Source organism: Rissa tridactyla, chromosome 5 (assembly GCF_028500815.1).
Source record: "Rissa tridactyla isolate bRisTri1 chromosome 5, bRisTri1.patW.cur.20221130, whole genome shotgun sequence".
Lineage (NCBI taxonomy): Eukaryota > Metazoa > Chordata > Aves > Charadriiformes > Laridae > Rissa > Rissa tridactyla.
The window spans coordinates 44,214,794-44,226,908 of record NC_071470.1 but is presented as its reverse complement, the minus strand read 5'-3'; the positions used below and the strand labels follow the sequence as shown (position 1 = coordinate 44,226,908).

Here is a 12,115-nt window from a genome sequence, read left to right as displayed (position 1 = left end):
GTAAATTATAAAAATGGATCTGTAATTAGATGCTGGGTCCGTACCATACAGGCAAATTTTTTTTGCACTGCATTTGAAGGGGGGAATGCTGCCAGCATTTACTGTCAGGCAGATAAACTACATTTGAGTACTGCTTTGAGCAGAAACAAAAATACCCTGTCTGAAAGAATAGGCTCATTTTTGATAAGTCAGAAAGAAAAAACTCACCTGAGAACCAATGATAAGATAAATAAGGTGTTAATCATTCAATTAAGAAAAGACAGACTTACAGGAATTACATTACCAGTCTAAATCAGACAGTATTCCATTAATTTTTTTCAATTACAAGAAAAAATGGGAGGGGGGACGGCAATGATGAGACACACACAGTTAAAAGTGTCTACTTCTGATATCAACAGTTATTCACATATTTCACTCCTTTTCACCTTGGATGCTAAAAATTTTATTTCAAGTTTTTTAAAGGCACTCTATTATCTAACACAATCAGGAAAAGGCTTTTGCTAAAAATACTGATACCTGTATATTCTCTTGGGGAACGTGGCTGGTGCCAAGTGTATTTGTTAGATGGAAGGTTAAAGCAATTTGTGTTCAAAATAGAAACACACATACAGGGAAAAAAACCCAAAAGATATGCTACAGGCAGGGGATTTTATACAATTATCTCTTTCCTGTCACATTAGCTAAAATTTATCTGCAATTGCTAAAAAACTAAGTCAATATAATTAAGTTTTTAGCTTTCAGTTTTTTATTTACATCTGTTTCAATTTCCAGTCTACCTGGCAAGATCTACCTGGCACTTGAGAACTGTGTCCTTTTCTATCACCAGCTTTGCTTGTCAAATCAATCCGAGTTCTTCAAAAGTGATTTATCATCAGGGACTTACTAGATAATTTCTCTGGATGGGAAATGAGAAGGAATTTCATTTGCTCTTCTTTCCCTGAACTGCTACCTGTGGCAAAGCTGACAAAACCAAAATGTCTTTTGCCATCAAAACGCTACTACATATGCATACGCTAGTTGTAAGCTAATAGTTGCTACATGTTTTTCAAGTGCTCTCACACTGAAATTTATTTTAAATCAAAACTTGCCGTGTTCTAGATTGACTTAAACTTCAAAGGTGCAAGAAAACCCTAAAAGGATGAGAGCATTTTTAGAGAAAAACTAGAGGAGAAATTATTTGCTCCAAAGAAAACCAAACCCACATATGTTTAACAAGCTCTTCACCTTCCCTATACTGACAGCCTGTGTGCCATTAAATTGATTTATCCTGGAAAACAGATGATAATATACATTTGACTTTCAGGATGCAAGGTTGCTCTGTAGTTTAGATTCCATTAACTAATCTTAATGTACGAGTGATTAATTTGCTCACAAGTGTAACCGTTAGAACAGATGCAGCTAAATTGATTGACTGTATTACTTTGTAATTTCTGTCTCCACATTGGTGTAAGCATCATTCTCCACCAGAAGTTATGGGCTCAGTGTAAAAAACACTGGGTGAACTGGTGTGTGTCATTCAGCAGCAAACCACAATGAGTAAGATTTCTTTCCGGATTAAAAATAAGCAGATCAGACAATAACAAAAAGCTGAAGTTAAAAGTTCTAAATACAATAAACTATTACTTGTGCATTTATATTGCGTGGGTGCTGAAATGAAATCTTCAGTCAAAATCCCCTGCTACTGCAAATTACCTAACTTCAACGCAGAAAAAAAAATCACTGGGACTGATTTAACTACAGCGAATACAAAGCCATTTTGGACAGGCAGATGTTTCTTTAATTGTGCCAGTACTTCGCGCAGCCGTTCCGGCCATTTGACACTTGAGGATAATTAAATTCAAAAGCACCGTACCTTCCGAAGAGGTTTGAGCTTGGTCTCCATTATAAAGTCGTACTTGCAGAGTTCGCAGCAGCGTGTGTCTGAGCTCTTAATCCACTGGTGCAGACAGGCCTGGTGAACAAAGCGCAGGGTCCCTGTGCAGCGACACGGTGTGATGAGGGGACTTTCATCATCTCCCTCACAGTGACAGATCCTGACAGGAAGGACAGCAAGAGCTAGTGAGGGAACTTGCCAACCAGCAAGGCAAAGGCACTGGTTTATTTACACTGCTTTTTCGTTTTCAGGCTTGACATTCATAAGACACAAGCTGTATGACCTTTCGGATTGAGGCCCAGGAACATATTCTTTGTTCCCTTCCGCCACTTAGTAATATCGCTTAGCTATTTCTCTTTGAATTTGCTACGCAGTCTGAAGGCGAATCAATAGAAATAACACTGTTTCTCCCTTTTATGCATAGCAAAACCTTTAAGACAAATATCAGTGGTCTTTCTTAGAGCTGAACAGTCCTTGGTCTGTAAGTAATGCCAATAAAATACACAAAGTTAACAGAATTGAAACCAAAACTGGAAATATCCAATAAGAAAAGTACAAGAAGTTCCTAGGATATCTCTTTGGAGTTACACAGTTAAAAGGATAAGAGAACAGTTTTGAGCACTTTAGAGTAATGTGTATGGCACAGAGTACGCACACATGCACACACTTTTTAGGAGGCAGGTGTTAAAAAGTCATGGTCCTTCCTCTTTTTCATTATTCAATGTCCCTTTGAAGCAGATAGCTGTGTTATCTGGGAAAACAAAAGCTACAGCTGTTAGCAGACCCCAAGGTTGATCCCAGAATTGTTGTTACCTTGTAATGGGATACAGAGCTTTTCACGTTGCGGTTTTGCATAAAATGCTCAGTGTCCTAACATCACAATCTGATGGTTTTCTTCTGTGACACATGTCCAAACGTCTTGGTGATTTTCCCCTCTTCCAAACAGACTCCTGATTATATCAAGAAAACATTCACCCATCGAAACCAGCGTTATTGGCAAGTATCTCTGTGAGGGCAGAGAAAGCTCTACTGTGAGCAGAAGACTTAACCAAACACCTGAAGTGAAGGAGGTTCACCTCAACGAAGAGTAACTTCCTCCCAACCCCACCCCAGAAACGCACAGCAAAGCACCCAAACCCTCATGAATGTCCTAAGAGTCAAATTAGCACGTAAGGGCAAAAAGAGCTGAAGCCTGAGAAATGTTATTTCAAAATAGTGAAGTAGCAACAACAGCTCAGATCCTGGTGTCACGCAAACAAAACTTATTGCTTAGAAACTTGGTACTTAGGAAAGGCACCCTCAGACACATGCGTGCAGAGGAGGCCAAACATGTCTGAGGAATAACTCACCCCTTTCTGCAGAAAAATGTGGCCACACTGCTTCCTGGGGTATGAAAAAGGCTGGGGAGGGCCCTGCGTTGAAGTTCTCTTCCTACCAGCCAGGTTAGGGAAGAAGGGTGACCTTCCTCATAGCACAGGAGCGCCTGGCGTAGGTCAGGAAGCAGCCTGGCAAAGACACCCGGGGGAGACCGGCTACGGCACAGCACTGAGGCTGCCAAGTCCACAAGCAGGGGGAGGAGCAGATTTCAATGTCTATGTGAAAGATCTAGGGATCAAACCCAGCAGCTTCACTGTTCTTCCACGGTGTAGCCTAGAGCCATGAGAAAACGAATCTACAATAATGGGAAAGCAGAACAAAGCTGTTTTGCTAGAAATACAGCATGAGACACGACAACCAAACAACCTATCAGCCAAACAAAAAAACCCCACCAAACCAAAACAAACCAAAAAAAACAGCCAAAAAAATGAAGCTCTGGGAACATGGTACACAAAAGTCAGGTTTTCAGTGTCTACAGTGGTGCCCATACGCTAATCAGCATCTCATACCCCATGGGAGTAGAGGGGAGAAGAAAATACCCACAACTCCTATCTTGCACACATTCATTTTTTGTGAGACACATTTTACAAGAACTCAGTTTACAGTCTTGTCTTTACTCACCCAGCCAAGCTAGGTGCATCAGCAGCTTAGTTCTTATATGGAAATTGTCTGTGAGCTGACTTCTTATTGAGCCTGTAGCTTAAGCAGAACTAAATTTTCAAAACACTGAACAGCTATTTTGCTAACAAATGCATTCCCAGCTGAGAGGTGCATAAAAAACATCATTTTCTTTTTAAATTAAAGCTGTTTCCCAAAGGAAAACTAGTATTCTTTGTTCATTTAAGTTCAAGCTATACACAATTTTTTTTACAGGCTTAGCATTTAAACTATTTAGAAATTAGACAACTAAGCTATGTACCCAAGAGCCTTTTTTCCACTACTGCCAGAATTGTTTAAAATTATGTTAAGAGCTAAAATACAAGCCTAAAACTCCAGTGGGATCTTCAAATAAAGTGACACTGCGAATGTGAAATGAATAGAAGTATTCTTTAGTAGAAATGCTTTTGCAGAAAAACACTATATGAATTATATGTTCTATTTGTGCCTTCGTTGTACAGAACTTACAAGCTAAACATATAAATAACAGGGTGACATTAAGAACTTACATTATACAGAACCTCGAACTAAATAATCTAATGGCCTCTTCTAGCTTTATAACCATGAAATATGTAATGAGTATAAAACCAAACTTCAAATGGAATTAAAGTCCAAAGAAAACAACCAAAGGCATGGTTTTCATTAGCTTGTATGCTCTTTGGTGCAATTTAGCTCTTCGTTATTTGTTTAGCCAGAAGAAATTACCTTAAAAGAAATTTACGCTACCTAAACCCACAATCACAGTCTTTAAAGATACGTGGGTGCCTGACAGCTATTGAAACAAGCTGTGGGCTAATTGCTTAAATATCTTTTAAAGACTTGGGCCAGATAACTTGTATTATCTTGCTCAGTCATGAATACTGAATCAGAATTTTGTGCCTCTTTGCCCTTTGCTGTATTTATGTATCACGTACATCATAATTACCCCAAATTATAGAAAATAAATTGTGAATAATGGTTTTGAAAAATATGTTGTGCAAACAGAACTGAAGTAGGTATACAAAGCACAGACTTACCTAAACTGTATCTAAACCAGGTCAGAGGCAGAGAACTTTCATTCTAGTTTCCTATTTTCGCATGATCACAACTGTTCAAAATTTTGACCCATCAGACTGACCATTTACAGGGCTGAGAGTAAAATTTGCTTACATACTTTAGAAATGAGTTGAATGAAATCCCCCTGCTCTCCACTATAAAGAAAAGAAAAATATATATATATAAATTGCTAAATCCATACTGATTTATTTACAAGTTGTAGTACAGCACTGATCATGGTTAATAGCTGCAGTTCCAGCTGCTCAGGCACGCCTACAGAATTTACATACTCAGCTTTTCTCAAACTTTCTAGTCCTTTAGTAGATAAATGGCCTTCATTATAGAGCAATACTTTTGACTGTCTGGAAGTGGAGGGGAGGGAAGTCAGCTATTTGACCAAATCCTTTTAGTTAGAATCCCCTTATAGTCACAAATTGAGCTGGCTTTTTTTTTTTTTTTTTTTTTTTTTTTGGTATGTTTGTCAGATTCATGCTTTAAAGATTCCTGCCTAGGAACAGGACCTTGCTTGGCTAGGGAAAAAGATGAGTACAAGGCTTCAAAGGAGCTTTTGCATTATAAATCATCCATACACCAGACAACACAACATATATGAGCTATTAGATGAACTTCTGATTCAGATATAAAAATTATTTTGTGTGTGTGTGTATAATATACACCTACAGACATATCCCTACACATTGAGATCACAGAATATTTATTTTTCTTTAAAGAAAGCTCACTGTGAAACTTTATGAAATAACACTCTAACAGTGCAGTGATTCTTATACTTAAGTTTTTACTTTACACGCCAGTATTTTAATTAACCGGCACATACTTCTCTCGTACAGAATTGTTTCTACAACCTTCAGTGCATAGATGTGCCAAACAGAGAAATCTATGCCAACACTGTGCATTTAAAAGGATGTTCTTAAATATCAGGTCCACTTATAATGCAATAAATTGGCAAAAAAAAATATTTTGAAGGAAAAAAAATAAAAAATGCTAAATTGAAAACAAAATTTGTTTCTGTGAAAGATTTTGCATAATTCATATAAAACTGTTTCAGATTTCTTGTATGTTCCCTACACAAAAAACAATTCTCAAATAGAAACAGAATAGTTCAATTTAGCAAATTATAGAGAACGATGTATGTAAAAAAGAAAAGTTAGAGAAGTGTGCTGAGAGCATTTTAAATTATTTTACAGTATTTCTATTTGTTCAAAATATTCATCAAATGTAAGGCACACTGAAAGGATGCTGAAAAACTCACTGATAACGCAATGCTTGATTGAGAAATGGTATGTGACATACGAAGCTTCGTACCATAATGACTATGCAAAATGAGTACGTAAAGTTGCCAGTAGTTTAAGGAATACCACCTCCCTCACTGAAGGCTATACTGACACCATACGTTTCTTCATAATTTCTTCATACTTTCTTCATAAATGAGAGAAATTTCTTATTGGGTTAAAATAATGTGATGTTACTAAACTAAACTCCCAGAAGTGAGGCATCTCCAGAACGTGGTATTGGCGCGCTGTCTTTATTTCCATGACCGTGAACTGTTTTCCCTTGTTTCCCCTGGTCTGGTTCATTGCAAAAGGTAGAAGGCAGGAAGGGAAGGATGAAACAAGATGGCTACAGCTTGTAGACAGTCACGTGCTGGTTTGGTTTAGGCTGATTTTCAGAAAAACAGCAAGAGCTATCGTGGATGACTGTTCTTCACTTCTCATCAAATTAAATTTTATTTTTTTTTACATATAGACAAACATTTCTAACTTAATCTCAGTTTAAAAGGTCAACTAAAATCAGTATGAAGCAAGAGTTCACACGGACATTTTTCAGGTTTTCCCGACAATGGTTTAGTTTGGCAAAACCATAGCAACCAAAAATTACAATCTAGATGCTTAGTCACCATCTCAACTGCTTATTGCAAGAGATACAGATAGATTCCAGCTAGTTTGTTGCTTTTCCTTCACATGCAAGATAACAATTTTACTCTCATTAAAGAGAATAGCTCCTAATCTCAGCTCTCATTGGAAAAACAGCAGTTATCCTAACCTGTCTTTCACTAATCCACTTTACTCTTCGGTAATTAAGGAAATAGGCCAATTTCTATGCCACTGCAGTGAAGTATAAAATGCAGTTATTGTGCAGGAGTCAGGCGTGCATCATGAAACTTAGTGCTGTACCCTTACCCAGCTGGCAAGCGCTCCTCTCTGACAGTATCTGTGCAGCCGAGTTCCATAGACAGCTATCGCCAAAGGAAGGTGATTAAGGCTAAGAATGAATTAGCATCTCCCTGCTTGTGCTTCGAGCTACGGAAGAGCCTCGTCATTACGAGCGGCGCTGGTGGAAAAGAGTTTGCAGTAATTCTGCATCACCAGAACTCTTTCAGTGGATCCTGTACTTCAGATTGGCGCTGCAGTTCAGTAGCTAATAAAATTTTCAAGGATTCTTGGCCATTACATATAGACAAAGGGTTTAGCTACAGTAACGTAGTGCAGATAGCTTTTACGGACTTCCTTAAAAATATATCACATCAAGTTTTACCCTCATTAACAAATTGTACAACCTAGAGGAGTGCCTCTGAGGCTTTCAAAAATAGAAATGTATGTGGGGGCATGGGCATCCTGCTAATGACGTATGGTAATGTTTAAGGCCTATAAATGGCATAATTATGTAAAAAATGTATTGTTCTCTAATATTCCTAGGTGCTATACAGCTGTGTCTGTGCTAAGAAGTATTGCAGTGAAAGTGTAGCAAATCTGTTGAAAAAAAAACAGCTGGTGCTAAAAACCTGGTATCCACATCAGGGTCATCTTGGCAGGGGTTGCTTTGTTTTGATTCTGATTTGGGGTTGGACCAGGAATACATCTTTCCGTTTGCTTTCACTCAAAAGGAAAATAGTTGGAGAACCCTGAGACCGATCCTCAGTGTGATCTAGATCATGGTAAAAGTAAAGGTGATCAGATGTGCTTCAAACACAGTCTCCTTCTCTGAACTAAAGCACTAATGACACCCCTTCACTGACAAAATTAGGAGGAGCTACTGCGTTGTGGCTGTGACATGTTTACTGCCCCTGTGATGCCATTTCTATGCATTGTGAACTACAGCATGGTAATAAACTACTGCAGAAGCCCAATCCCCGTACTGTCATTTTCCTGTGGATGGAAGTGTACCAGTAGAATAGAAATGCTTTCGAACTTTTTACTAATCCGCCTAATAAAAGGGGGAAATATCTTCTCCGTACAAATAGGCCCAAGGAAGATAATGCCTAATCCAAAAAATATTAGTTTTGGTGAGAAATGATTGAAAAGGCAGTTAAAATCTTGACCTTCTCTGGAAAGCATACCTGGACTTATAATGATTATGCAAAGATAAATTCATACCCTGTTTAGCGGCTACATCTCATTGCTATATCTCACTATTACTAAAGGGAGCTTAGTCAGGGAGAAACAGCAAAGTTGGAAGATGTTGGACCAAGCGAATCCCTGGCTTTGATTTTTGACAGAGGATTATTAGCTGCCAGCATGAAATACCATGAGCTCCAAGGTTATCTTAATTGGACCAAAAGGAACCAATTCCACATTTGCAACAGGATGCACAAAATTGCTGTCGTTACTGTCTGATAATCTTAAGAAAACTATTCTCCTGTCCAGAAAAGGTCATTTTCTCATTTCGCCAATTTATAAAGTGCTTACACTGCTTTTAGTTAGAACTTAAAATTAAACCAAACAACTTTATGAACATCTCACATCAAATAATTAACTCATTCATAAACAGAAACAAAAAAAATAACAAACTCTGCTCCTGCATAATTTATCACTTGGGGAAAAAAAATTTAAATTCACTAAGTATGTTCACCCTGCAATAGGCTACAGTATGCCATGCTTCCCTTGCTTTCATTTTGCAGCTTTTTTTTTTTTTAATCTCGTTTCCATTCTTTCCACTGTTAAATCATAAAGTAATCTAAATGACAAATTGGTCTTCCTCTCCGTTTAAACACAGTGTGAATGAAGCACATTAATTCTCCATACCGAATGTAATCAATTCGTATACCTCTTCCCTGTCACTTCTGCCCTTCCATTATGTTATAGAGTCAGCTGCCTTTATCTGACTAGAGGAAAAAACATTTTCTAAATGTTGCACCACACCAGTGGAATTTCATAATGGTCTAGGTAAAGCTTTCTCTTGATTTCTGTAAACGTGATCAGAATTTGTAAGAGACCCAAGAGCAAACAACATTAGCAAAAGCATACTAAATCTTTTATTTTGTCAGCATTTCTTGTCCTCCTATTAATCTTCCATTATAGGTGATGAACAGGATATCTAACCATCCAAAGATTTACATGTAATTCCTGCCTCAGATTCACTGTCAGTGCAACTCAAGGCACATGTCAGACAAGATTTACTGCACTGAACACAGTTCAAAGAACTAGGGACTGCAACTTAAAAAAGGATTTAGATTTCCTCCCACCTGCCTAGTGACAGTCAAAGCTTTAAGTAACTAAACTCCCTACAGAACATAGGCACACGTTAAGTATTTAATAACAGGACCCTTAAAACCAAGGGTCTCCCTTCACCCAAACTTTATAGCAGAAAGTGGTGTCATTTCACTGATAGGTTTTGAGAGAAAGAAGCAGAAACCAGGAGTCAGTTCTCCCCCGGTTAAGTGACCCTAACAAAGACATGCTTGCCTTGTTTCGGCTCTCCTTGCATCCTTCTGAATCATGGAGAGCTTCCAAAAGAGACTGCATAACCAGATGGCTAAAGAGGTGACAGATGGGGCGTTGAACCATCAGGCGGAGAATAGAATTAACCAGGATTTCGTGCTGCTTCAAAGACTGATGAACCACTAGACCATCACACAGAGGAGGAGATACCTTGAAGAGCAGGAGATTCCTATGAGAAAGTCACCTTGCAGAAAGAAGGCTTTGAACAGGAAAGTAAGCAGCGGTCACAATTCTTTAAAAGGAAGGGGCGAGGAGCCAACATGCAGGACAAGATTCAGAGATCTGGCTCCTAATGAAGGAACGTATCATCCTGAGACCCCAAGGAAGGCACTAACATTCCAGGGAGAAACAGTTTAGAAACCTCTTCAGCCAAACACTACAGTCTGGCAGTTCATAGATCAAACTTCGTGGCTTCGGTATAAGTATTTCAAATGAGTGTTAAATTTCAATGGTAATATTTGAGCCTATGTATCTATCTTCTGTTCACCTTTCTCTTTTTTCCTCAAGACTTGTTTACTCCTAAGAGGCTTTCTGTCTGCTGATTTTCTGAGCACTCTGCTACAAGAATATTTCAGGATGTAAGTATTTTCATGCAAAATACTACTTTTTCAGGTCCTGCTAAATAATATTATGAAGAAAAAACCCTGTTACAAAACTTGATTTCCCAGAGAGAAACTACATAATCATATTGCCTCTTGTCAAGTACAATGTACGCTATTTCTTTCTACCTATGTTAACACATAGAAATACTCATCCTAGTCTTTTCCTAAGTTTATAATGGGTTTTTAATTAATACACTAGCTTTTTAAGCTGATTTAAAAAATTATTCTTGAAGTAAATTCTGCAGATTTCATGATCAACTTCTCCCTTACTTCTCTCCATTCTTACCAGCCTTCTGGCATGCTCTACTCTTCTATTTACTCCTCAAATGAGGGCCTTCCTTTACCTGACCTCATATAGAGTCATTCATAGAGTTCAACAAAATCAAAATTCTACTTCCGATATGCCTTTTTTTCATAGTGAGAAACTCCATCTTATTTAAGTGTGTGTGCTTTCTTTCAGCGTACAGAATTACAGTTCAGTGTTATTGCTGAAATGACTGCACCAGTCCTACAAAAGGATCTTACACCAAAAGCCTGACTAGTCAAACAGAAAATATGTTTTAATTCTCCCATCATAAATAATAAAAATACCATAACATTAATTCAGAGTCGATACACAAACCACTTATGAAACACTATCATAATATCAACTAAGCCTTTTTCTTTCCTTTGTGGTTCCTACATGAAAATCCATGGGGCCTGATCCTCACAATCCATTCACTTTACTGTGTCCCACACAGAGCCTTTGCCTTCAGTGCAGACCAAAGAAACCTGTTTCTGAGGCTGTGCCTCAAGCCACATGGCAAATTGCAGAACACAGTACATATGAAGAAAACCTCAGACACAGGGCAATTTAGGAAAAAGGGGACCCGACTGTGTGATTTAGAAAGCCTACCCTGTAAATCTAAATAAAACATAAAAAAAAATAGGTGACAAAACAACTCAGCATGGTCAGAACTAACTTATATAGTTGTCCCTAATCCCAGAAGCAGAAACCTTGCCTTCTAATGGACTCCAGATGAAAGAAATAGGTTCAGGGAAGAGATTGTAAAGATCATCATTGGTGTCATGTCATTGTTTCGTCTTGGAAATAGAGAAACAGTGACACTAGAAGGAGAAATGTCCCACATGAAGTGACCAAGAGGCCTGTGTTAGACTGGCAGAAGTACATATTGTGCCATGGTACTACACTTTATCTGCATGACTATTATGCTTATGCTGGAACAAGGTGTGTCCTGTCACATTCCTGCTCATGTGGGAAATGCATATTGAGGAAACCATTCACTGCCTTATGTGTGCCTACAAATGTGTTTCACTGCCAGTAATTCATGAGGAAGTAAGGGGAAAAAAAAATGCCTATCCAAACGCTTAAAGACAAAATAACTGGCACCAGGAGGTGTTTGAGATCCCTGTTCCTCTGCTATTTCCACACAATCCCATCTAGGTGAGAGCCTCTCAGCCAGTTTTGTCACATCAACTAGAAGACATGAATACCTAGGATGAAAAGCTTGAAAAAAAAATCTCAAGAAAATAAATTTTCCACACCACAACCAGCTATGTTAATCCCAGTTTTAGAGTAAACATCACAAAAAACCCTTTTACCATTTCTCATGCAGAAAAATGGTTACTGTCTATGTGCACAACTGCATCGAAATGTCATTCTTTTTTTTGTTTCAGAAGCAAGATTGTGATTGTGAAGAAAAACATGCCACAGATCATAAGTCATTTAAGTGCCTGGACCTGCCCTGAAAAACAGAAACTACAGTCTATACTGAATCAGTAGTAAAACCATCTTCCTTTTTCTTCAGCTGTCTGCAAATTGATTAAGACAGCTT

General features: G+C 38.1%; 1 protein-coding gene across 2 annotated transcripts in view; it reads right to left on the bottom strand.

Annotated features, from left to right (window-relative positions):
- Window positions 1-12,115, bottom strand: part of MARCHF1 (membrane associated ring-CH-type finger 1) — a 246,497-nt gene that overhangs the window by 23,868 nt on the left and 210,514 nt on the right. For both annotated transcript variants that reach the window (XM_054202878.1, XM_054202879.1), the window contains one exon: window positions 1,853-2,033. In XM_054202878.1, the coding sequence (XP_054058853.1) occupies window positions 1,853-2,033 (181 nt within the window). The remainder of the gene's footprint in view (window positions 1-1,852; window positions 2,034-12,115) is intronic.